The 27,807-nt window shown below is 45.8% G+C and overlaps 1 protein-coding gene across 1 annotated transcript in view; it reads left to right on the top strand.

The window, feature by feature from the left end:
- Positions 1 to 2,114: 2,114 nt before the first annotated feature.
- Positions 2,115 to 27,807, top strand: part of LOC129384399 (lysosomal alpha-glucosidase-like) — a 38,405-nt gene continuing 12,712 nt past the window's right edge. The window contains exons 1-8 of the mRNA XM_055069853.2: positions 2,115 to 2,529; positions 5,879 to 6,021; positions 9,274 to 9,457; positions 12,031 to 12,133; positions 14,330 to 14,541; positions 20,845 to 20,963; positions 23,865 to 23,986; positions 25,483 to 25,655. Coding sequence (XP_054925828.1) covers positions 2,350 to 2,529; positions 5,879 to 6,021; positions 9,274 to 9,457; positions 12,031 to 12,133; positions 14,330 to 14,541; positions 20,845 to 20,963; positions 23,865 to 23,986; positions 25,483 to 25,655 — 1,236 coding nt within the window. The 5' untranslated portion in view covers positions 2,115 to 2,349. The remainder of the gene's footprint in view (positions 2,530 to 5,878; positions 6,022 to 9,273; positions 9,458 to 12,030; positions 12,134 to 14,329; positions 14,542 to 20,844; positions 20,964 to 23,864; positions 23,987 to 25,482; positions 25,656 to 27,807) is intronic.

The following is a 27,807-nucleotide window of genomic DNA, read 5'->3' as shown; positions in this document are numbered from 1 at the left end:
GTACTAAATTATCAAACATCCAGCAACAGTCGTCGCAACCAATGTAAATCTGGTTTTGAGCAGAAAATTGAGTTGCCAATATGTAAGCCGCGCATATACCCACTTGATGAGAAAACTGGGATATTGTAACAAATAAAGCGCTATTGACTGTGAAACTTTGTTATACTACTATGCATCTTTTACACGTGTCTAATCTTCGAACCAAGCCTACAAAGTCATTAAGCGCAGTCTAAGTACGCCTATCCATAGCTGCTTTCTTGCTACTGTCCGCATTGCGCGACATTGCAATTGCGGAATTCCAACAGTCTCAATAATGTTACTCTTCAAAATGCGTGTACCGACACCTGGGAATTCTTATACAGCTTGATCTCAGCCAGACAGCGCCCTTGCAATACATAACGATGAAAGCATTTCGTTGGCTCGTTTTCATTGAGCGAGCCCCTCCGTGATGCCCCTCAAGACACAAAACATCTAGCACGCACTACTCGTAACGCTGGTTTTGGAATACGCGAATGCAGTATAGTTCCCACGTACAAAGCACAACATTCTTGCTCTTGAAAGTGTAAGTTTTATGTAAGTAGAAGCAAACAGACTCACTGACGGAGCTCTTATAAAGGGCCAGTCTTTCCATTGTGTCCAGTACACTGAGCCTGCTCAGCCTGTTTCAAGATTAATAGCGCAGTGTTTGCAGAAATTTAGCCATACAAGCGAACAGCGTCGCAAGTATTTCTTAGCATTTCAAGAATATTTTTCCCACAGTAATAGTTTCTATCTTTCTTTTTTTTTTCTCCAATCGATGATATAGTAGAAGGCAGTAAATCAATGCGTGGTCACACGGACAACTCTGAATAAGTTTCTGGGAGACGTCTGCGCTGACATTCTGTGCATATCTCAGGTTTTGCTTTTGATTTATAGACCATGGCACGTAAGTACTTGTTCATCTCCTTTGTTCAAGACCACTCCTGAAGGAATCCCTGCATAAGAGTAGCATTACCCAAAAATAAAGTACATATGAAACGTATTAGGAGACGGAGAAGCAGGAAACTCTTTGCAGTAGCTTTGTGACGAAGAAGTAGCTGGACCATTTTTATCAGACAGCAGATGCATGCCCTGGTGCCTTTTAAATGCCACAGTAGAAGCTACCAGAAAACATTTGCAGTTTCTTAAGTTAACTTTAAATCTCTTGAAATAAAGAATAAGTCCCTACAATAGCGACGAGTTCTCAATAACAGTATGTAGTTTGAACCTTTGTGGCACAAATATAAGGAGCATACTAGTGGCAGATGAAAACGAAATCGCCGGCCAGCGCACTAATGGTTACTCTTTAGGGCTGAAGCAGGCGGCTCTTACTTCCAATGAAGCTTCGACGTTCCCTGACACACAACTCTTGTTCACAGGCGCTAACAATAAAGGTAGCGTAACCCCTGAACTGAACGAAAACGAAGCCGGCGCAGCGCGCGTGAAAACCTTTCCTGCCGTTTCCTTCCTCGGAAGCGAAAGGGCTTTTAAAGCGAAAGCTTTACTGGCCGCAAACTTGCGATTTCGCCGTGGCGGTGCTCCGAGGAGGCACGTGACGTCAAGACGTGCGTCTCGCCGCGGATATTTCTCTCTCTCTCTCGCTCCCTAGTCACTACTGCGCATGCGCCATTAGTACCACCGAGCCACAGGTGCCCCGCCGCTGCGCAGCGCCACGCCTTTTCCGCCACCGCCGTTTGGTATGACATAACACCGCGTTCCTCGTCGTTGCGCTCGCTTCCGCTCGCTTCGCCAGCTGCGTCGCATGCCTGATAACATGTCGGAGGATAGAAAAGGAGAGCTCGCGTGCGCCGCAACCGTAGTTGAGGCGGCAGTATGGACGGCGACAATTCGGATAAGTAGGAGGAGGCCTGGAATCGACATCGGAACGAGATGAAGAGGAAACGAATCGCCCAGGAAACACACGAACAGCGCGCCGAACGTCTTGCTAAACGCCGCAACATAGCTAGACAACCAGACTAACCTGGACTTGCAATCAAGATTAACCGAGGCTAACCATGTCATGCCTTAGCTTTCCCTACGTATATTCTTGCATAGCTGAGCTAAGCCACTGCCATTTTTTTTTACACACAGGGAGCTGAACGCTGTCGCGTTAAAATAGTTCAGCATCGAAGTGCCATGCGTGAAACACAGCTGGCCACGCGCCTTGTAAGTGAGGGTTCTGAAACGCCTTTAACGCAACGCCGAATTTTGCCATTGCTTTCCATGCTATGCCTTCAGGCAAAACTGCAATTTGTTCTTTTTTTTTTGTCTCGCGACAGCTTTGAGCCACCCGAAGTCTAAAATTATCTGCTTTGTGTAAAAAACGCAGTAATGCCCCGCTGTGTGATGCCGTCACAAAGAGGGCGGTATGCCGTCACCAACCGTATGTCAACCGGCAGCGGATACCGGTTGCAGTTGGAACTGAGCGAATCTTGGTCCGAGCTTCAAAATGAGTCGAAGCGGCTTACACTAGACGTGACGCGGTTCGCGTACGACACTGCCCGTCTGCGGGTAAGTCTTGCAATTGCGATATTTTTTGTTCCATATAAGCTTACCAAATAAACGCGTATTTTTCAGCAGTATTTCACGCCACAGTGCGTCGACCCAATTGATCATGAATTCTCATAACTTAGTAAGACCACGGAGAAGTTGTGATTTCTTAAACTACAGTAACTACGCGGGGGAAGGGGGGGGGGGGAATAGCCACAGGTTGCTTGTAACCACTTCAGTACCTGACATGGTTTCCTTAGAAAACCTCAAGAGGCACGCAGTACGGGGCGACACGCAGACATTTGGTGATCTCGAGAAGCATCGTCATTTGCATTAAGTATATACAATGTGTAGTAGTACATGCCGGTAATCAGGTTTTGAAGCATACTTGTTGTGCGTGTCCGATTTTCATTTCTAGCATTACACTCGCTGCAATCAATCAGAGAGAGTCATATAATGTTCGCAGTGTGCCCCATGAGTCAGCAAGCCTTCACGATGTAACTAAAATTGCTGAGAGCGGTGGCCAGACAGCGAGCTCTTTGTCGATTCCTTATTTACTGTCTCGCGGCGTGTTTTGTTGTACTAGGATCAACAGTTATTTTAGTGAGAAGCCACTAATTTTTTGAACTTAAAGAATTACGTTTTTCAACACACTTTCGGTTGTATGATATAATTGGACTGAACATACGAGGGCGAGTCCGAAAGTCTTGGCCCCTACTGATTTTTTTAGCCAAATTATGGCTGTAAATGCGAAGTCAACGTATCTATTCCCAGCGGTGCAACTTTCTTGGACAGGCGCGACCTTATCTGTCAGTAGGTCCACAACACGGCGCTGCTGTCACTTGTTATAGATGGCGATTGTGCTTCACACGTCCATTGCGTACGTGCAACGAAGTGTAATTCGTTTTCTATGGAGTAAGAGATGAACGCCCATCAAAATGCACAGGGAAATGCAACCCGCGTATGAGAAAAGGCATGTCGCTTTGAGAAGTCTGAGGTGTTGTTGTTGAGTTCGCAAAAGGACTGATATGACAATGAGCGGTCATTGTATGTATGTATGTATTATTTCAGTGCTGCGATGGGACAGATGTCTCAACCGATGCGGGGACTATGTGGAAAACTAGCGTAAGGCACGTAGAATAGCACGTATATTTGTAATTACCAGCGCGCACCTTATTTTAGCTAATAAAATACAGGGCCAAAGACTACGATTCGCCCTCATATATAGCCATTATGCTGGTATGCACCCTCAGCTTATTGCCTGGCTATAAAAACCATAGGCGGAACTCGCTAAGCTCCGGTGTTTGCACTGATTCACTATTGCCGAAGAAAGTTCTTGCGCTAATATAAGGGTGCAGCCTAAGTGGCAGTTCACTCACAGCGCTGTAGGAGAGCGAGACTGAAGCAAAGCTCCAATTAAACGACAAGGACGCGGACCTCCTAGGATGGCTCTGCACACCTCCCCCCTCCCCTTCCTCGTCCACATAATAGGTCTCAGACATATTCTTTCATTAAAAACATCTTATCATCATCATGATAAGCGTTATCCTAGATACCTTTTACCGAAAACTACGTGTCTTCAGGGATACATGTCACTGTGGTCATATACAGGGTGTCCCAGCCAGCTTTAGCCAGAGTTTAAAAACATGCAATTGCCTCGTAGCTGGACAGAACAAAGGTAATGTTGCTTGCCGTCGCTTAGAGATACTGAATCAATCTTTTTCATTCTTCCTAATTAGATCATTTAGTCTTAATTAATAAACTTCACACATAATAAAATTTGACGAAAAGTGTCAATGAGAAAATGGCAGAGCGACGTGAAAAACTCCCGATACAGCTTTCTGTTCCTTAACACGTGCCACATGACAGTGTTTTTTCGAGCATGTAAGAAGCACGCGAATGCACGCAAAGTGCCTCGAGCGGTCTGTCGCGAGGCAATTTTGCGTGCATTTGCGTGCTTCTTTTCGATGACAATCGACAATCGACGAGATGACAAATGGGAGCACTCCGCAAATATGAAGGCACGCGCCATCCTCGACTAGCAATTGTGGCCTCTGGACATTCGGCCGCAACAGCACGTTCCAACGTTTACCCGCGTCAGCTCGAGAGTCGCAGATAGGCGTAATTATGTTCGTAAGACAGCTAGCCCCTGTCATAAAATCTATTACTTACGTCGGTAGCTGCCACGGCTGTTTTGATTCAACTTAGCTAACTATTGGAGCCGGTACTGAAGTTGGCACCTTTGCTACCGTTGCATACACCCCTTTAGTCAGCTAGAGCGCCCGTATTTGCAGCGGCGGACATCGCAAGCTGATTGATCTTACGAGATGTTTTAGCTTTGTGAATATGGTTTTTTGTATGATTTCCTTAATGGCAAAAATGTGTTCGCAAGTTCCGTTAGTGAATTCCAGCCCAGTTGTTTTGTTATCTCGAATAAAGAGCAACGTTGTAACTTCTGCAAGTTCACGCTGTTGGTTATTACCGTTCCTTCTCGAAGAATCTGCTGCACCTTGACATTTAGGTCTACCTGCAGTGGCGTGGCTTCTATGGAGCTAGACAACAAGCCACATGTAACAGGGAAAGACTAGAGACTCCCTGTTTTCTAAAATAAGAGTGGTACGAATGCAGGATTTTTCACTAGAATCGCAGGAAAAGAAGGTTGCCCTAAAAAATTTGCTTTTGCGATGCAACCCCATGCTGGACTGTGTGGAGCGCGTTTGAAACTAAACGCGCGGACAAGCTTTTAAAATAATCTTGGTCCGTACTTTAAAAAAACGTTGTTCATGTAAATCGTACCTACGCTGACAGGCGCTCGGGTGCTTGCAATTCAACATAGCGATCGACGCGACAAAAATCATCGCCGTAATAGTGGCGAATCCCGAGTCGTACTTACGTAATATGTGTTCAGCTAACGGAAGTCCCGCAGTGTCGTTTCAAGAATTGGTTTTTTTATTTTAAAAAGTAAAAACAATTCCTTTTGGGAGCACTTTAGAAGCAGTGTGCGAAACTAGAAGTCGGATCATGCGGGCCCAGTCCTCTGCTGTTCTAGAAAATACACCAATTGTATTTGCTTACATTATACCAGGCGTCCCTGGACCTACTGTTGTCAAGGTCAAACAAGGAGTGGCAGCACCTCCATTGCCTCGGCTATATTTTACTGATAATAGATGCTTTAGATATCAATTTCTTTCGCAAGCGAACGATCTGTTCAATAGAAGCATACTGCCTGAACGTAATGAAGCAATGGTTACTTGTAAGTCTACAGTTCCTCATTAGGCGATGGTTAGCAATTAGGAAGAAATAAAGGATAACAAAGAGACGACGAATTACCTCGTAGTTCATTGTCAATAATTCGCCTTCCGTCCATTAGATCTTCGACCCGTCCAAGAAGGAGTTCGAGCCACCAGTGCCTGAACCCACTCCCGAACAGCAGACCAGCATGGTGCAGTACACAGCCACACTGAAAAGCAGCGGCTCCTTGGTCATCGAGCCAACTGGAGGATCGAAGGCATTGTGAGTCTCGCATACAAGGCGTCTCAAACTAGCGTCACACGTCAAAATTCCGAGCCTTGAATTCCACTTCGAAAAGCTGCCCGAACCACAGCTCATAGCCTGATTTCGTCGACGCAAACATCAATTAGGCGAAATCCTAAGTACGAGGTTTCTGCTACCACACATGCATAATAATAATAGTATCCTTATAAAATAATATTAAGAAATTTGCGCTGAAACTCCTCTGAGAGTTGTCTAAGTATGCGTAAGCATTGTACCATCTGCTCATCTTCAGCCAGCCTGGTGTCGTTATGAATGTGAGGAAACTTGATACGACCGGTATAAAGCACAGTGCTGCGGCAAGACGTACTGCTGCGCACGACGCCGACAGATTAGTTGATGCGGCAAGCAAACTACTGCAGGTGCCGGCGAAAAGTGCGCTGTTGACGTTCCGATCATTACAAGGTGGCATCGCTCTTGAGCGCCTTATCCATCCGCGTCGAGTCATTATGCGCCGCGTGGACCGTACCTTGAACGCAATCTGCGATGCAGACAGTGTGCGCCGGCTGCTGATAGCTTCGCGTGCTGTTTCGACCGCTACGTGTTGAAGAGAGACGCGCGGGAGCGTACCGTGAATGCGATCTGCGAAGACGCCGGGTCGCGGCGTGTGCTGAGAAATTTTGTGAGCGCTGTGTTCGGGCCGCTTCGTTCACGTGCAAGCGACATGCAGCACGAAGGTAAAGCCGCTCGCTGCTGCAGGCTCTATCTACATTGTATGCGTGTGTCCAAAGGGTGTATTCACATTTCGGTTCAATTCGCTTAGTGCTTGAAGCCTACTTCACCTCCGTCGTGGGTGGGCCCGGTATTGCACTATCTCCTGGATCGGTCGAAATTTTTGTCTAAGGGGACGGACGGTTCTCTCGTTGGGTAAACTAAAAGAAACGCTTACGCATTTTATAATATTTATTCAAACCCGTTTGTCTAATGTATTGTCTACCCCGCATAAGCATGCGTTGTCAAGCGCGCTTGGGCATTAGAACTGTCGGTATGAGCGCACGCTGGAGCACCGGCAGAAAAATAACAAGGAGAGGACTAGCAATCAAAAACTGACCAGAAGTAATTCATGGCCTAAGCGCGTTGGTCATTATATGCAGCCATTATGTGCAGTATATTTCCACAAAGCTGAACAATATAGATAAATGAATGAAGCTTCTTCCAGTAGTCTCCTTAAAAATGAGAATGAAGGCAGCTCCTGTAACGCTTAAACTCAGGAACTACTTATCGTTGTTAATTAGGCCATGTCTGATTGTGTTATATTACGATGGAAAGTTATACGCATTTTCATGCGAATTTTGTGATGTCTGTGATGTGAATTTTTCATGCGAATTTTGCGAATTTTGTGATGTTGTGATGTTTGGTGACGCGAAATGTCGTTTTAGTATTTCCCATATTTTCCATTGCTCTGTACGCGTCATTCTAATACCTGGGAGGGAGTTCCCTCGCGTTCTTGTGTGAGAGAAGCAGGAATTGCTCTATTGCGGAAGTGAGGCGGAAAATGCGCACCATGGCACCTCTGTCACTATAGCGAGAGCAGACGTTCTTAAGGGTGGTTTTACAGTGCGGGCTTTGATCGTGGATGACTACAGAAAGCGCGATACGAGACGACAACGCTCAAGTGAAGGTAAGCCCAGCGTGCATTTTAAATAAGTGATGCTAGACTGGGTCAAATAGGTAATGCTAGAATGCGTCTTGAGTAATTTGAGCTCATAAGTCTGGTAGTGCGAGTTTGGATTGGTTGAAGAGTTAAAGTGAGATATGCGTGTGCAGGGTGCCAGACAGACGAAGCAAATTGAATTTTCATGTTACGAATGTACATAGATTATGACGGTTTTTCGTGCCATAATTTCGATCTGATTATGAGGCACGTCGTGGTGGAGGACTCCGGATTGATTTTTACCCCCTGGGGTTCTTTAACGTGAACCTAAATCTAAGTATAGGGGTGTTCTTGCACTTCGCCACCATTGAAATGCGGCCGCCGTGGTCGGGATTTGATCCCGTGACCTCGTGCTTAGCAGCGCAACACCAAAACCACTAAGCAACCACGGCCGCTACGAATGAAGATAAGGAAGCTTTTTCATTCTATAGTGACGAATTTGTTCAGTTACGGTGCAAGCAGCCCAGTGTGCGAGATGTGTCGGAGAAAATTGTTTCGATGTGTTTTATCCGTGATAGTGGCGATGTGAAACCAACTTCGAAACCCTTGTATGTAGACGTCTGGTTGACCAGAACTGATTTGCGGTTATACATATGTAGATATGTAGATTGCATAAAGGTGCTCCGACAGTGCTAGTGTAAGAGCCTTGATGTCCTTCTACCAGCCCTAAAAGTCTGACAATCGCAAATATCTGCTCATCCTAGTATAGTATCAGCTCTCCTACATTGCTTAGATATGCTCCGAAAGTAGTTGTGCAAGCGCTGTGGTGCTGTTGTACGTATCAGACCTAAAACTCCAACGACCAGGAAAACAGGCGAAATAGCCACGTAAGGTAATTCGTTTTGAAAACGCGGAAATGACGTTAGAAAGGTCAAATATATACATAGCATCTGGGTTGCGGAAGCCAATACTCCTGTAAATAAATTGAGAAAGAGCTGCGAGACAGATAAGTGGACACCCCCTTTTTCTCCGTCTCCGAATGTCCACAGGCAGGTAAAAATAACATTGCTTCCTCAAAGATAGCATCCATATCAAAAGGCAACAAATTCTAGTGCACAGTAAAAAATTGTGGTGGTGTACAGACAACACGTACTGGAGGTAGTCGAGAGAAATTAAGCCGCATCTTTTTATCAGATGCTTTTATACATGTTCTTCACTTGGCATACATGGTACTTACGCCGCGTTGTAACGTATTACAATGTGTGAAGACTGCTCACTCAATGATTCTCATTCTAGCTATCGTTTCATGTGTGTAGTTCAGCGCAACAGGATATCCTTTGCTGTTTCCATACACAAGTCTGATTACAGCCATCTGAACGTCGAATGCTTCTAATCTTTCACTCAAGCCCTGCACTATAGGTTTCAGGAGAGTGGCGCTTCTCGTAGCATCTGGGTACAAGCGTGCTATCGCTACAGATTAAGGGAAGCCGAGATACAGCTAGCTACCGCTGACAAAAGTGGTACCAATATGCCGTTGCGGTGACACATCATATTACTTCATCAATAATGTTCGTAATGTGTGGGGCTTCAACCTAATTGGCTTGCCCCACTGGCCACAGATTCGCGGTGCACTTGGAGTCAATGATCTACGCGGACAACGTCAAGCAACTGGCCATCGGTCTGCGTTCCGCGCAGTTTTACTACGGACTGCGGGGACCGAAAGACACCCCGTTCATACACGCCGGCCGCTGGTCGAAGCACACTTTCTACCAGCCCGAGGACACCGATGACTACAACGACAAAGTAGGCCGTTTGTGTTTTAAGTTCGCGTTGGATGACATCGGTTAAGGAAGGGCGTGGGTGAAACGGGCTCGCTCTCGTTTCTCTAGACGTAGAATCCAAACCGGCTAGTTCGAAGTAGCCCGCAATATTTGCACCAGCGCTGATAATTTTCTGATAACTGAATTCATAACTAGACTTATCACATAATTTTATTATATCACATAATCACATAATAATATAGCAAAACTCAGCTGGATTAAAGTTTTTTTATTATCTCTGTTTTCGTCTATCGGGGCGCTATAGTGTGGAGCATGAACTTTATTTTTATTATTCATATCATATGATTCATAAAGATCGAGCTCCACGGTCAACCTCTTTTCTACTTGTTTATTACATAACAAGGGCCTCGAATTCGGCCACAATGATGCCTTCAGGTAGCATGAGTGGGTTTATTGACCAGTTGCCTTCACTTGAAACCATCACGTACTCGTGACGCCTGCGGAAGAAAAGATGTTCCACATCCGCCGCCAAGGTCTGTAAGTGGTGGCGCTGGCTAACACTCCCAGGGTATGTTTCTAGTGGTGACACACAAATACCTAAGCAAGTGGATGGGAAAGCGGCGCCGCGGTAGCTCAATTGGTAAAGCAGCGCATGCTTTATGAGAGCACATGGGATCGTTCCCCACCTGCGGCAAGTTGTTTTTTCATCCACTTTCATTTCTATGAATTTATAATTTCTTTAATTCAATAAGCAAGTGCAAGTAATTTCCCCTATGTTCTCCTTGGTGTAATTATTTGTTGGCTTCTTATGATACGATTAATAAAGATCGGGACCTTCGGTTAGGCACTTTCCTTCTCGTTAGTTTTGCTTTGAGAGTTAGAGAGCTTCAATTTTCTTTCTGGTGCATTGACAGCATTCGTAATATGACCCAACCGAGAAAGCTTTATTTGCATTTCATTTGCATAAAAAACATTCAAAACTGAATAGTTATTCATGCAGCCTGCCTTGGAACTTTCCCAACTTTGCGCGAGCTCTAAACCTCGGAGGCATAAATACGATACAATGCAAGGCAAGGCAAAAGTTTGCCTGTTGTTCCTCTTAGCGAATTGTATGTTCACAGAAGCTGTCGTTTAGGCGCCTTTATGTCTCTCCTACATTTCTCTTTCCACGGGTCAGGAGTGATTCCTAAACGGCATTCGCCTGGCAGGACACAAAAGGATTCCTGTGTTATGTGCCGCAGGGTGTTCGCGCTTCAGCGTCACATTTACGCCTCTATATAAGGCTGCCAGTTTGTTGGGCGCCGGGAACACAACATCGATGCCATCCCGTCCTGCTGATTTCATGATGCCGGGCGATACAGCCTGAACATAAGGAATGACGGCTGTCCGGGTGTGCCGTTTCCTTGGTACTTGTCTAGGAGCTTTGAAAATATTCAATGGTTCACGCTCAGCAAGACTCCTCAAGAGGTTATTCCTTATTTCCTTGCTGTATTGCACAACATCGGGAAATCCCCCAGTGTAAAAATTTGGTCTTGTTCGTGTAACATTTTTCAATTTTTCTTGTAGCGCTAAAAGCACAAGGACGTAGAAGAGAAAACAGACACACACAGGCGCTTAACAGGACGAAGTGGAAATCAGAAATCAACAGGACGTGTCGGCATCGAAGCAATGTCCTCAACGCCCCACAAACTGGCAGCCTTATGCAGACGCTTACTCGTTATAATGAAGTGCGACTAGCCTTCGACCCAAAACACGGGAATGTATTTTGGCTCTGCAAGACGAACGAGCGTCAATTATGACATCTCCACGAGATGTGGAAGAAGTGATGCAGGGCAAACTGGAATGTGTCCAAACGACAGGTTGCATGAACATTCCAACTTGCTAAAGAGAACAACTAACCTACATTTTTGGTTTTGCATTGTATTGAATGCGGATGTTCACCTGCGTGATTGGCAAATACCACGAACAGTAGGCACGGTAGATTTGGGAAGTGTATGTCAATCATATTAAAGGTTCCGCGTGTTCTTCTACGCCGTATGGCATGAAAAGCGTATTCTATATTTCTTCAACTCCAATTTAAATTTTACGCATATTGTCACCAATCAAGCCCCTTTTTTACCATTGCGATTGTTGTCCTTGTTAGTTACTTGTTTACGATTGTTTTCTGTCATGTTTACCTCTTCCTTATTTTTTTTTGTTGACAACTGTTTTCAGTTTGCCGGCGTGATGCAGTTTGTGACAAGTGGCAGGCCGGCCGTTGCTCTTGTCTTATTTGGTACCCGTTAATCGCTACTTTCGTTGTGTCTCTTTTCCCGTTGGCTATCTTCGTTGCTCCCTGCCCATTTCCTGCATATGTTTTCGTTCCTTCGTATATCACCATCAGCTGGTAGTCAGCACATGCGTAGTCATCTTCCCATATAGTTCTTTTCACCGGCACTGTTTGTTGAATATGTTTGTGCAACCAGCTAGTCCAAATCAGCCGTCTTTCAAAAACTACTTGTTGACACTTCGGCTCCTTGCTCCTCGTGTAGCGGTGTTTGGTTTATCGCCACTGATATTTTTCATTTCTGGTAGCATTTATTTTTCTTTTCGCAGGGAAATGCGGGAGTCTTCAAAGGCCTGCACCCTTTCTTCTTGATTGTGACTGAAGACCCAAACTGGACACTTGGCCTTTTCGTTCTTACCGGACACAACATAGGTGAGCGTATTTGCAGTGAGAAAATACAGTGCAAACCCCAAATGCCATGAGGGTGATCTTGTGCGCGACGTCGACGAGCAACGGCTTCGAGCGAAGAAACGGGCCGTCGCTCGAACAAAAATTATATTATTGGGTTTTACGTGCCGAAACCACTTTCTGATTATGAGGCACGCCGTAGTGGAAGACTCCGGAAATTTCGACCACCTGGGGTTCTTTAACGTGCACCTAAATCTAAGTACACCGGTGTTTTCGCATTTCGCCCCCATGGAAATGCGGCCGCCGTGGCCGGGATTCGATCCCGCGACCTCGTGCTCAGCAGCCTAACACCATAGCCACTGAGCAACCACGGCGGGTGTCGCTCGAACAGATAGGTCGTTCTGGCTGCTCGATCGCTCGGTTCTGGAAATCTAGAATACGTCGCTAGTCGCCCGGAAGTGTTGCGTGCGACTAGCAAATATCACGGAATCGGTACTGGGCTTATACATCAGTCAAGTACTACCGATTGTCGCACGGAACGAGCAAACGACCAAGTTTTGAAACGAGAAAGGATAAGAAAAACTGGGAGTGTCAGAAATATTTCATGCTCCTCTTTATATAAACACATCAACGTAAATGAATACCGCACGCATCATGCCAGTTTCCGCGCGTATTTTCTGCCCTCCTACCGGCGACACCGCGGAGACATCGCTCAATGTCGTCGCTCGCGTGGGGCGACGACCTGTAGGCGACGAGCGAATGCTACAGCCATCTTCATCGCTTTGCTTGTCGCCATCGCGCGCAGGATCGCTAGCATGCAATTCATACTTCATGAATGCGTAGGGGCTGTGCAAGCAAATTTTTATCCTTACTGCACATTTTCAAGATAGCATGGAACCAGACAACAAGAAGGTCGAGATTAGGGGGTCGCGGGTATAGATTATCCTGCTGAAAATATTGGAGTGAACTCTGGGGCTGCGATCGTTCAGCCACTATGCGAACGATGGTTAGTACATGGATTTCTCTTATTGTCGTGCTTGTGGCTTTCGACTCTCTTGTGATTTCACTAACTACGCTTCATCTGTCTTTACTCGTCTAAGCTGTGCTATGAAAACGAAGCTTTTTTTTTTTTTTTGAGCACTCTGGTGCGCCGCTCCCGCTGACGTGGCTGCCTGCCGCTGCTGCTGCTGTGCTTGCGGTCTCGCTGAACCGCGCACACTCGCCTGCGGGGTGGTAGCGCCATCTATGAGCGACAACTCACACTAATTTGCCCGATGCAGTGGAAACTAGAGGGGGGCATTAAATTACTTAAAATATGGGGTTTTACGTGCCAAAACCACTTTCTGATTATGAGGCACGCCGTAGTGGAGGACTCCGGAAATTTTGACCACCTGGAGTTCTTTAACGTGCACCTAAATCTAAGTACACGGGTGTTTTCGCATTTCGCCCCCATCGAAATGCGGCCGCCGTGGCCGGGATTCGATCCCACGACCTCGTGCTCCGCAGTCCAACACCATAGCCACTGAGCAACCACGGCGTGTATTAATTACATCGTTCCAGTGCAACATTCCGATTTAGTGTCCCCTTTCGATGAATCGTGTAGGCAGATACTGCAGTTGCGCTACGTACAAAGGCTGCCTCTTAAGCTGGATTCACGTGATGGACCCGATTCCGCGGACGAAGGTCACCTGCTTGAGCTGCAACCAATCGCTCCGCTAAGCGCTAAAACCCCTTAAACTTCGTAAAGTAGTGACACTCTCCTCCTCCGCCTTCTCTCCTCCTCGTGTCTCCTCTTTTTCACGCTCCCTCCTCGATCGTGGCGCCGCCTACACTGCTCGAGCGTAGCAACGGCGCCAACATGCGCTCCTCACCACTCCGTAGACGCTTCTCGAGCAAAAATGGCGCTGATGCACGGCGCGAGGGCCCACGTGATGCTATTAGGCCAATAGCGACGCGGCGTCGGCCTCGGCCAGAGCTCGCGAGGAGGAGGCGGCATTCTTCAAAGCGTGGCACTACTTTACGAAGTTTGAGGGAATTTACTAAGCGCTCGCCTGCAGCGCCCTCTGTGACCGGGTTTCGGCGTCCCTAAGGCACGTCATCCTCGTTGGCGGGAATTCGGTCTGTTAACGTGAGTCTATGGCTTCAGGAGCTCCCTCGTTAAGGCGAATCGTGCTGCCATGCCGTAACATGCCGCCGCCGATGTTCCCGCTTGCTTGCCAGAACTGACGCTCAGTCCCAAAAGGATCGCAACCTTCCGGACCACGGGCGGCCTGCTCGACGTGTTCTTCTTCTTCGGCTCCGATCCGATGTCGGTGCTCAGGCGGTACCTGCGCCTGGTGGGCTTTCCGTCACTACCGTCGTTCAAGCTTCTGGCGCGTGGCATCAGCCGCCCTAGTGTGCGCACTCTCGTCGGAGAGAGGCGAAACGCTCAGGTGCGGAAAGGGCGTCTTCACGGGCCACGTGCGGATGCCAAAAAAATGGAGTAAGAAAGAAATGTAGCGCGAAAGAAAAACACACGCGAAAAACGAATTAGGACGAACGCTCTCGAAAAACTGCTTGTGTTGCGCGAAGGATAATAATACCACAGGAGGTTTATTGTATATATATATAATCAGACTACTTAACGCTTACCTTTACTAACTATGACAATAATCTCCTCATCAGCTTAATAGAAGAGGCGGATAGTAAATTGTCAATAAGGGTCAGAAGGATGGAAACTAATTAGGAAAGCCTCGCACATTATCTTAACCGTTATTGTCACTACGATGCACGTCACGATTTAGGAAATTGTAGCCGAGAAGTGATGAAGTGGCGCTCATTTGGTAGAAATCCTGCGTTTATTCGCTCAAATTTTGACGAGCGCGTACAGAAAATCTGTTATAAAATGAATTGACGTTGCACTTAGCCATTCTAAGCAAAGAAAATTTCCCAGTGCCTATCAGGGTTGGCTGAAACGCTAGTACATATTCTAGTATACTTACCGCCTCCAAAACACACTTTCCATAGTGCATAAGCTCAGTGCGTATAGTGTGGCATTTCTCAGTAGGGTCAATGTACACAAGGGAGCGGCTCTATTCAGGGAATGCCTTATCGATTAACAGTGGTATAGTGTAAAGAACACTTGTGGAACATGTAGTAATCATGCTGTTAAGTGCACGAGTTGCAGGGAAGACACTCTGCCATGCTCAGTAAATGCGACGAATACCTAAGCGAGAAAACTTCGACAAAATTCGGTGTAGTCGGCGAGATATCGCGGTAAGTCAATCAACAAACGTAATATTTCTTTGACATAATTACAATGAATAGCGAACGCCAATGTACTCTAGTTGTACTGACCACGTACTATCCAGGTACTCCTTTTAAACATATGCGCAATTGTCTAACTGATAAACAATCGCAAATGTAGAGAAAAAGTAGGTATTTTTTTATCTAATCGATCAGGCAGACGTCATTCCATTTGTTCACACGGTCAGTAAACACAGACATTAGTCTGAGCCAGTTGATAATTCTGAGATTATAGGCGTGACTGCGTACGTGTCAGGGTTGGGCAAACAGGGAACAACCTCGTGGTATTTTGTTTTCTCAGACGCTGGATGGTCTACAGATTTAATTGATTGAATTTAACCAGTTCGTAGAAAACTCTGATCTGTGCGCGCACATGGATTGGACTATATATTTAACGTTTTCTTGTAACAATAACTACTTTCTTGTGTTAGTTCCACACCTTCTTCCCTCAAGGGTGGACTCCTTTTTTCGCGTTGAAATTCCTTCCACAGAAGTGTTTACGGGAATACACTGGTAACGATGTCAATTTCTTTAATTCTATTTGTAACAATGCAATTTTACGCCCCTCTTTATTTCCTGCATTGATTTCAAATGTGAAATTAATGTCAGCGCAGCTGAATTACTTTGTAAAGTAATAACTTATACTTTTATTGTTCGATGGAACAACATAGCAACATCGCTCTGCAAAAAAGATATTTTCCATGCATGGATTTATAGCCCAGACAGCAAGCATCACAGTGTTAAAGGTTTTACTTATTTAATGCAATAATATTCATTTGCATTTACTACGACATAGTTGCCGCATTTTTAATGTTTAAATTCGACTGCGAGAAATCTGTAATGATCAATAGAACTTCCTCCAACTTTTGCTTTCTATCATAAAATAAAGAATAAGAAGCGTTTCACTTACAGTCACTCCTTCAAACGCGACGGGGGCACGTGAATTTAGAAGGAGCAATCCTTTCAATTTAGGCTTGTAGGCGTGTAGGCTATTAGATCTGTAGCAAAATAACCTATCTTTATCATGAATCGTTACGATCTCGAACGTCTTTCTAGCGGTATCATTGCTAGTAAAAAAATGGTAGCGCTATAGTAGTCGTTGGCAGAGTAGCTCAAGGGAGTGTCGATGCTTCTTTAGGTAGAGCTAGAGGAATATAGAGGAATGTAGCAGGGGCTCCAAGGTGCAGTCACACTCCTTTCAGCCGCAGCTGCAATCTTTCATATTCAAGCGAAGAGTTTGCCAGAAGTGAGAAAGAAAAAATTTAAAACGTCCAGCTGATTTAAGGATCATCCACACAACAGAAGTTTCAGAGCAGCATTAGTCGGCTCATGTATGTTAAATATAAGCAGCTTTGCGGGACGTTACGGTTGCGCGTGCTTTAGGAATTTTAGTTCGCCGTACGGGAACGCAAACGCAAGGAACACGTTCAAAAGGAGGGTCTCATCTGGCACCTCATTCTAAGCGTAAGCAAGCCAAGACAATCCATTAGCACTATTCTGTTGTTATGCGAGCGCGTCTGGTCAGGCATACAGACGTCGGAATCGCCGATCGATCTCAGAATCTGGACGCGCTATGCGCTCATAACTAAAGTTTTAGGGGAGTTTCGAGTAAGAGAAAGCTAATTTCAATAGCCACTGGTGGTCAACGGGACTAAGAACGTAGCCATCACGTGAACTCACGTTTAGGCGGAAGCCATGGGTGCTGTCATGTTCGACAACGCTATTTCATAGCGTGCGTTAACATTGCTCGCCAAATAACGTACGCTATTATAGGGCACGTAAACCACAGAAACACAATAACGTTTCGAGCATGCGCAGCTAGGATAACGCTATTTATTTACGCACGTAATGCGTTTACGTTTGGTTGCAAACGCTATTCTAAAACTAATAAAACATAAGAATGCCCAGTGGCCGTCCGTCTTCGAACATTATGACCTCACTTTTGTTCACTTTCCTTTTTTTTCGTGTGTAGTGTTTTGACGTACTTTATCCACTGGCGCGATTTCTTATACCTGTCTTCGACAAAGATTGACGTCATCGAAATCTCAGGTTAAGCCACCATTGTACATGAATGTCACATGCTGCAGTACTATTCCTTGCAGGAGCAAGAGTTGAATGGAGCTTTCCTTCCAAGGGAAAGGGGAACGCAGCGACGCCAGTGCTCGGTGGGTCTAATGTTTCTTTTTCAGAGAGCCTCCTAAATCTTCAGCGTGATAAGTGTCTAGTAATTTTTAACCATTAATATCAGCCTCACGGGACTTTCACGTCTGTCGGAGTACTGATCGACCTAACTGAGGATATTACCTTACGGCAGCGCAAACGCGATTGATTTTATCACCAGCAGTGATTACTGAATTTACTTCAGCAGCATGGGGGTAGTCTCAAGGAAGAAAACATGTGGCAACCACCTGAGTGTAGGACACAGCTACGTTCAGGGAGATGACATTTAGGACCTATTTCTTTATTTGGTCACTGAAGCACTGTCATAGCGTTCAACTAGCGCAACTTTCAAGTGTCATGCGAACTGCTGATGTTCTCGTTATCTCACGTGACATAGCGATTGCCTCAAAAAGGCGCTGTCACCATTTTGTAGTCTGGGACCTGTAGGATAAATTTTATGCTTAAGGCAATATGTACTTATAATCAAGAAAATATCATCGGTCATGACCTTACACGATATTGAGCTTCCGTGTATGGGTTTGTACTGAAAATTCAGCGTGGGTTGCAGGAGATGAGATTGAACGAGACGCGTCGACATGAGCAATGGACAATCAATTAGAGAATATGTTAGCAAATGTGCTACATGTGGAAAAGGAATGAGCGTACGCTTGCAGGCGACTAAAAACAAAGGATGGCATGGCTAAAGAACAAGATATTTAGAACTATCTTGATTTGGAGCCAAACCAGGTTGCCGCAGAAACTGGAGGGTCTGCTATTTTTTTTTTCTTCTGTACGTGCAACCATCGCTTCTCACAGAGGCATGCAGGGTTTTTACACCCACGGCACTGAAGCATGAAATAAAGTTAAGCTGCGAGAAGATTACGCACGTAGCATGCGTTAAGGAGTCATGAAGTAATTTTAAAAGCTAGTTTTACACGTGCCACCATTCCTGCACAAGCGAAAGGAACGAATATTTTTCGGCAACGGGACCCTCGCGCCATCTTCCATTGCGCAATGTGTTGCACTGTGTTTTGCTGCAGCTGTAACAGATGGCACTTCCGTTTCAGTTATGGTGACATCGAGCGCTGCCTATGTGTGACTGTACCTTAGGTCTTCATCCATTGATATAGGAACCAATATCTCGAAGACCATTGAGATAACTCGCGAAGTTTGCGGCCGAAGTCAAATGAAGCTTATCAAAAATCGACATCACCAATAAATAGTGGTGAAGGGTGCAAACGGGTTAGAAACTGCGACCCATTCAGCCGGAAGTGGGGAAGCCTTAGGCAGGCCAGGTAGCCCATTGTGAGGCGATGACGTGATTTTCGTTACATCCGCGCGACCGGTGTCTTTGGAAGACCTCGAGAAAAGCCAGTACAGTGGTTTAAGATATAGAGAAATGTTACTGTGAGACAGACTAAAAGATACTAGCTCAATTAAGCCCGTTCGAGCGCACGTCCGTATGTACCTTTTCTCTAAACGTAAGAAAATATATATCCTTTAAAACGCTAAGGATGGCTGGCTAGGACACCTGTAATCTGTAATGGCTGGCTGGACACCTGTAATCTCCTCTCCTCCGGAGAGGAGATTACAAACTACTCAAGAACATTCATATTTCATGAACCTTGATGTGCACGCATGCAATACAACTGTCGAAGCCCCCCCCCTCCCATATTTCTAAATCACCGTCATCACGCAAATAGCGATATCGCTTACCGTGTTTATTCGACAAACTTTTTACGCCGCCAAAGTCAACTACCGGCTGCGAGTCAATGAGTTCACCAAGCGGAGACAATTTATAGTGATAAATATCTTTATTAGCAAGTACCTCGCATTTAACCGAGTGAGAGCCCCAACATATATGTTGCTGCTTGCCTCTCAATCTAACGAAGACCCGACACTATTGAGTTGAGGCTTGCCTCGCTATCGGAGCGCGCGCGTCGCTTGGAATGTTCAACACTGCAAAATATCTGACTCGTTTCTCTGATCACGTGGATGAACCCCGTTACATGTGACGGAGATGTCGCGTAGCTCATATTGGTTCCGAATGACCCGTGGCCACCACTGGCTGCCCAAGTCTGTCATATGCGTGGGCGCCAACTTTTTTCCCGGTACATCGCAACATGAGCGCCACCCTTCCTAACCGGCGAGTTTCCGTGTATCCTTCGATTTCATTCGACGAAGCCTTGTGCCGTTCCAGTGATGTATTTTCACTCTACCGTGGCTATGAAAAACGAGAACATGGCGTAGATTGTAAGGCCATAAACAAAGCTGTTTATTTAGCGAACTAGTGTCCTAGATAACCAAACAGCACTCACGTCACAGTGGCAGTGGTGAGCACAGTCATCGGTGGTCGACTCTAACCAGAAGGGTCGAGTCGGCCGGCTGTATACTTACGTTTGTCAGCACATTAAAGAGTAATCTCAGGTGCCCGAGCATGTTCGGTAATGTACGACACTATTAGTAAGGCGCCCTACCTAATCACAAACGTCTCTTCTTTTAGAAAATTCGATGACAGTGTTGAAGAATTTTTTTGTTGTGTAAGCGGTGCCCACGCTGAGGGGCAACTTTACAACACTGATAATCTGGTGAAGACGAACACAGGAAGGCGATGCGTGGCGATATCCATATTGGATCACAGCCTCCTCTCCGGCAACGTCCTTATAGTTTGCTTGGGGAGTGGAAGGGGCGTGTTATAATTCATCGTGCGGGTCACGTGATTGAGTGTGGCCTAATTCTACTGCACCAAAGGTTTCTTTAGTTATTTCTAGATGTACTAGTCTAAAAAAAATGGGAGGCTTTACGGGCTTCTTTGTTAATTACACTCGACTGCACCAGTCGTATTGTTTGCACGTGTTTGTTAAGGTCATAAGTGTCAGCACGATTTCCTACAATAATGGAGCTCTCTTTAGTATAGCGTACAATAATCTCCGTCCCTGCATGTGGTCATTCAGTTAATCGTACCATTATTTTATGATGGACGATTACGTAGCCAACGCAATGAATTTGGTTTTGGGTGTTCTGCCGAGGATCATGTCAATACATTACCGTTTAACCTCTCCTACAAGAGTATATTTGGTCATAGCATACAAGCGATGTCAACGCTCTGCGCTCACCATTGTGAGAAACCGTTTCTTTAACTCCTTGTATATGTCCCTTGCTAAAATTTAGCGTGTCGCACTTCAAGGTTTCGCAAATGTATTGACACAAATGCGTGATTTCGCGCCGTAATTATGACCCCTTACTTACTCCTATATGCTTATGTGCTGACAATCTTGGTCTCCCCGCAGATGTTTCAACGTCCCCGGTGCCCCAGTGATGGTAACGCAAGCGCCCGTACGCTCACCACGAGCAGGCACTCCGGCCTCTGGAATGCCTACGCAACGCTGCTGGCAAAAGTAACTTACAGGTTGGGAAAAGTGAAATCTTCACGCACGCGGAGATCTCGTGCTTTTTTTGCGCGTAAGCGCAGCACAAAACAGAGCCTTCGAGATTCGTTGTAATTTTTCTCATGTAGTCGTGGCACGCGGGAAAGGAGGGAATACGTGATGTGGATATAACTTAACCAAAACATTAAACGACCTAAATGAAGTTATTACCAACGCCCATCTTTTTAATTTCGGAAGATCTAATCGAGAACGGTATGAGCACTCGAAGGAACAGCGACGAATTTTGTTGAATTTATATAGTTGACCTTCCTTAAGACGAACTGGGTTCACGTGAATCTTCCGGATATAAGGAACAATGGCGTAAAGATTTGGTTGGTGTACTTATCGGGAACTGTGATTTACTATAGGCCTAACTTCCGCAGTGCTATTGACGGCGGCTATTCGTTCCAGCGAGAGACACATGTATCGACAGATTTGTATGAGACGTCTCTAATAGCACTATTGGAAGCAAACGATGCTTCTGAATGTCTAATTACGTGCGCCAGCGATGATGAAGACATGGAAACCTGCAAAAAGTTTATACTTGGAAAAAATATTTCAGCTCCAAATGAGGTGTACACGCAAGATCGGTAATGATTATTGTAAGAAATTCAGCCTACGAGCCAGAAACAAAGGTCCTGATATGACAGGATGCGGTAATCCGACCCTCCGGACCTTGAATGGATGCACACTTTTCAACAAGGGGGGCAATGACAAATTCGCTGGAAGGGCAGACGCAACAAGATTTAAGAGGGGCCAAGAGGACAGCCCGTTATATGAAAGTGACTACAGCGCTGAAACAGCACTGCACTTAACTTTCAGGCTAGATGAAATATGAACGCTTCTGTAAGCGCACACGTTTGCACACCACTGGTGAGCACAAATTGCTCAACATCTTAAGCAGTGGAAGAAGGATTACTTAGGTATCGCCTACATCCAACGATGTCGGCCCTTTCAGTATCAGTTTCAGTTCATTTCTTCTATTTATTTATTTATTCATTTAATTAATTAGTTATTTTATTACCTTAGCTCTTCGTTTTTTGTTGTTTTTCCCCCTCCCGACTCTAAGCGATATCACACGTTAAACTGAAAACTCTTGTTGACTAGTTTTTCATTTGGGGCAAAACAAAATCAATTATTTTTAAATGGAACTGGTACTAAGTACAGCAATATTTTCTTCTATGTTGAAAAAGCGACCATATTTACAATTTGTTTAGCCAAGGCAATAATTTCTGTATCTAAACACATAGATAGAAGTTGTCACGTCGCAGTTGTGTTCACTTAACAAGTAGATCGAGGGCTTATTCTTGAACGATCACTTTCGGCAATATCACTTGCCCATGACCTAGTGCTCAACCAGTGAATCAGCTTATACGGTTTCGCTCAACCAGCCATTAACCGCTGCACTGAAACTGATATCACCTAAAGTAACCATCCTAGAATCCCATGCAGGATAGCGAGGCGATCTCATAGCGTTAGAAGCGTACTCCAAAGGCTCTTTTTTTTTGTTGTTGTCTGCTACATAAACCAATGGTCTCACTCAAAATGGCATCCGCGTTCTTGAAACTGCTCTCAGCAATACCATAATTAAAACATTTATATATCCTGCGGCATGCCTTAGGCTTCAAGTGAGAGCTGAATCTTTTTTACATCATCGCATTTCTTTTAGCTTTGAAAAGGAATAAAACTTGTCTTTAACTTGACGGATATGGGATTTTCCGAGGTTGTGCTGCTTAACTTATTGCTTTTTGTCGTCAATGTTTCAGTGTTTCAGAAATAGCAGATATTTTAATTTTCTTGATGAATTTTATCAAGGACAACGTTTGATCACGCCAACCGATTGTTTTTTATTCGCTCAAGTTGGGCTTTCGGGAGTCTTCTGTAATTTAGCGACACGTAACGACGTGTTCCCACACCGTGCTTCACGTGACACACACAATCAAAGGTACTGACCTGTCATTTTAGTCCACCGTTTGTCGCCGATTGGTATGGCGCGCAGCTAATGTGAGTTGTTCAAAGTATTTAAAAGAGAAATCAATGAAGCACCAACACCTTCCGCGGCGTACGAATGAAATCAATGGTCTGAATATTGTTGCTAGTTGTCTGGAGCACTTCAAGAAATAGTTCAAAATGCTATCGATGGACTAAGTGTTTTCTGAACGCGCGTACGCTTTTTCAAGTATTTCACACCAATAAAGCCGTTGCTTGAAAGGGCACTTTAAGCGCACCAAAGTGTCTAATCCATCCACTTGCGGCGAGTTACACGTAAACGACATGCAGACGGCCTTGACGTTACAAGTTTGTCCGTCATGGAGGCCCATCTGTCACTGTCGTTTGTCAGGCGTGTTTCTGGTTTGTGCCGCCCACATATTCTCCTTTGTCGTCCGGTAGTTCTTCCGTGATAGTTCTTCCGATAGTTCTTATGTTTATAACAGAATGTACTGCTGTACCTAAATGAAAAACTGTCAAAATCAAGTTCGTAAATCTTATTTTTAGGCTACGTAATTTAATCTATACACCCATAAAATAAAGGAGCGATACAGCAATTTACGCAATATTTTTGGGGGGTTCGCAATCTTTTAAAGAAAGACAATTGCGTTCATCGGGGCAACAATGCCGATCGGTTATTATTGTCAAGATATCGCGTGTGTGTGGCTGGCTCACGCGACTAGGTGATAACGCTTCATGGTCAGCCTATCACGTGGCATGTCGCCGTCATCTGCACGTCACGTACTTGCATGCGCCACTGATACTTCTGGACCCCACTAAATTGCTGAGCATTCGGCAACGGAATCATTTCACTAAGTGTAGTCTTCCGAGCGGGCATTCTCGCCTGTTGTTTGGTGAATATACATCCTGTATTTTTTTTCTTCGTGCTGCAGGTCCATTGCCAAGGCACTAGCTGAGACAGCTCAGCTTCTGGTTCAAAGTACGTTCCCTGGCGCAGGACGCTGGGGTGGCTACTGGAACACTAAGCGAGGCCCGCTCAAAAGAACACTGCAAGGTGAGCCAGTAGCCACAGTCTGCTTCTGCCTTCAAGACACCACTACAGTGTGACATGACAGCTAGCTTAGCTTTCATTGGCAAGCACCCGATTGTCAAGCAACCACCAGTGTTCAAGCTATGTCAATCGGGCAGTGAGTCGTTGACTTGAGTATTGTCCCGCCCACCATTCACGCTTGTGACATCACAGCGAGGCTGTCATTACAACTACAATTGCTCCAAAGTTTGATAAAGATCTTCCTAGCGGTTCGGAGAAAACTACGTTGAACACAGAGTTTACATTTAAAGACAACAGGGGCATTCGGATGTGTGCACTGTGGCCAAAAAATTAAAATTTTGCGTGTTAACTGTGGACACTTGGGAAAATACACTCTGCTTTCTTGTCTACAGACTTTATAGGGAGCGTGTCGGTTGTTCTCGCAGCCTACTCGAAGAAGCTAATGCGCTGGCGATAAACAAATTCAACGATCCCTTGAGCTCACTGCGAAGAGCCCATCTCTCTTTCCTAGCGAGGAGATGACGCGCGCCATCAACACACATCGGTGACTTTTACGATAAGTTGATCGAGAAACACGTCTTCTCTCCAATGTGATGCAGCTGGTTACAAAATGTTCCCCCCTGTAACTGCTGAGGAGAGTCACTGAACGCATTGACTGCTGGAGTTACTGCACTGCCCGTTCTCATAGGAAGCAAGCTTGGGCGGAGTGTTACCATCTTTAGCGTAAAATACACCAGGTTGTAAGCCCAAGCGAATCTTAACGGTCGCTGAAGTTAAGCATGTTACGACATTATAGCGTTAAGTGGGTGATCGACTAGTGGTATGTGGGGGACTCGTAGACTAGCTTATTACGAACTTAAGGTACCTCAGGTACGATAGTTCTTTTTTTTCAACTTCTTCGGGTCTAATAGAAATAACATGTCGCATTTGCTGAGATTTCAGATGCTTTGATGGGTGCAGTGCGGTGGCGCCATATTTCTAAACGCAACACAATCAGCTACCGTAAAATATAAGAGAAAAGGGAAGCCAATAGGTTTATCGTATAATTCTTCTACCGAAAGAAACGGAGAGAATACAAGCTTGTTTTGGAAGAAGTTCTCTTGCAACGGATCATCAAACAGTGTGCCATATAGTCGGGACGTAGTAGCGCTAGAATGGACAACTTTGTTTCCTTCTGTCTTAGTGGCGCATCTGCGGGCTGCACGGTTGTTTGTCGAACTAAGTGACGATGCTCGGTAGATGAAAGTGAGAAGGGCGAATATCAAACAGACGCTCAGGTCTGCTCCCTGTGCTAGCGTACCGAGCAGTTTTAACGGCCACCTCAGCCAAATGGTGCTACTGCCATCAAGCTTCCTTAAGCAAGGAGGTGTGTGGGGACGAACGTTCCCTAACGCTGAGTATAAACTAGAAAGTCATTGTCTGGATGGTTAATTTGTCTGCGTTTCTCTATGGTCCGATACGTGGCGAGCATGGCCAGCTCTGAGCGTGTTTCCACGCAGACATGCTGCTGCACAACATGATGGGCATACCGGTCTACGGCGCGGATGTCTGCGACCTGAACAAGGCCGTCGATGCGAATACTTCCGCTGCGTGCAGCCGGTTGGCCTCCTTAGCCGCCTACTTCCCGCTGCATCGTCGCGTGGAAGGGGAGAGCGACAATTTCGACAACAAGGTTCACCTTACGTGCTTAACGCTGATCGATGTGAAAGCTAGACATATATTTAGCTTCTTCAGATTGAGAGGTTATACGCCTCTAGATGCGTCCCCAAGGCTGTGGTACACCGAGATATGAATAACTCGCAAAAAAGAAGAAACACCGATAGAGAAGCTGCACAAATCCTTCGCAATTTATGAGGGAAAAACAATGGTCCTTGTGCCTATAGCTGCGTCGGTGATTTTGAAGATGCTGCCTTCATTTATTCAGTCAGGTGCAAACAAAATCTGCCTCAATAAAAAATTTGCCATCAAAACAGAACAATGACGACCCAAGTAGTACGAATCCAATCCCATCAAAAGCGCCGGGAAAGTTGGTGGTAAAACCGGAGCACCAGTAAGCTATTCAACCCACTCCCGCCTCCACTCTCTTCCCTCATGTGCAAAAACAACTCTTAACAGTACCGAAGCTGCTGCTCTGCGTTGTCGAATTCATTGAATATAAGCGTTGTCATCAGTGATCCAAGGTTTACAAAAATAAAAGCTGGATATATAGCCACGTGACAGCCACTACTATATTTTCATTGTTGATGCCCTAGTCTTGTGTAACGTTGACGCCATTTTTCTCTTTGGCGGAAACTCGGTCCTGAGTAAACGTTCTTGAACTGACTCCAGAGGAAAAAGTGGGTGCAGAAAAAAGTGGCAACCGCAATAGCGCCACCATGTTGTTTCCTCTAATTTTCATAACGTTAAAAATAATTTACGATCTCGTGCAAAATAAACAAGAATTTACACGCAGCACCTACGTATAGACTGCCTCAAGTTCATTCCATGTGTTTTTAAGAAATCTCCGATTACGTACATGAAATTTACATGTAAAATTTACGGTGCGGTAAACGTTGCATTTTGAGCCGCCTGAACTAGATGGCGCCACCATAATTAGAGAAGCTCGGGATCACGTTGATTGCGCGTCTCGTGTGAATCGAATCTCGTCGTGTGTGCCTGCGTGCCCGCACAGTGTAGCAACACGGCGGCGCCCGCTGGATGCTGCCTGCCGACTATGGGGTGCGTTTCCTCTAGGCTTGGTTATGTTAACTCGGTGATGTGACGCTTCTGTCCCTTTGTCGCGCTAGTGCAGGACCTCAGCTTCATATTATGGAGCTTCAGATTAGGGGGACGCAAGCATTCGATCCCCCTCCCTAGCGCTTGGGGCCACAGCACTGCGCATGCGCAGACAGTCTGCGCACGCGTAGTACCCTGGCCCCACACGCTAGGGGGCCCCAACGCTTGCGTCGCCCTAACCTAAAGCTCTCTATTGTTGTTACCCCTTGAAGTACACTGGGTCCTTCGTCACGATTACAGAGATTCAAATTTTGCTCCGACAATTGTCGACGCAGTCACTATTGGCCCGGATATCTTTAAGGGCGCTCTCTCGCGCGTGACGTCATCGCGGGGGAACACCGCTGACATGCTGCGTGCTCGCTCGCTACATGAAGGCATCATGACGTTGTCGGTCGACCTGCTCGACTCTTTTTCTTTAATATGAGTCCGTAGCTTTGTAGAAAAGTAGACGCGGAATGTGTCTGCGAAATTGAGTGGAGTGCCCGTCGTCAACACGCTCAGTACGGATCCTTCCTACCATGCGCTGCTATAGCCGTCAGTGTGTACACGTGAGTGTACGGCGTCGGTTTCTGGTCATTGCTGTTCCGTTGTCGTGGCGCGCAAAGGTTTATTCATCTGCCCTTTTTTAACGGTGAGCAGGGGCGTCTGCAGCAGCAGGTGTTTGGTGTGTTACGACACCGCGTACCCGAGCACACGAGGGTTGGACCTCCCCGCGTCCAACCGTGCGCGGCTTAGCCGTGTCCGGGGAAAAGGGGATCTTCCATTTGGCCTTCAACTACAGTGTCGCGCGTGCGGCGTGTTCGGCCACCCGCCCCGTTGATCACGGCTGCCCAGTGCGTTAAGCATGTTGGAAAGACGTTTCAAGCCATTCTTGGCAAACTATAGGTGGTCGCTGAGGTGGTACAATGAGTGCACTGCTGTAGTGGAATTTCAGCAAAATGCGATCTTGAATGTTTGATAGAGTCGACAAGATTTATTGGTGATTGAAAGTTATGTAGTGGTGTGATGCAGTGCTTGCCTTGGCAAGGTAACTCTAATTAGGCTTCATT

The sequence above is a fragment of the Dermacentor andersoni genome, chromosome 8, assembly GCF_023375885.2.
Source record: "Dermacentor andersoni chromosome 8, qqDerAnde1_hic_scaffold, whole genome shotgun sequence".
Taxonomy (NCBI): domain Eukaryota; kingdom Metazoa; phylum Arthropoda; class Arachnida; order Ixodida; family Ixodidae; genus Dermacentor; species Dermacentor andersoni.
The sequence above is the reverse complement of the archived record's forward strand: the minus strand, read 5'-3'. Positions and strand labels throughout refer to the sequence as shown.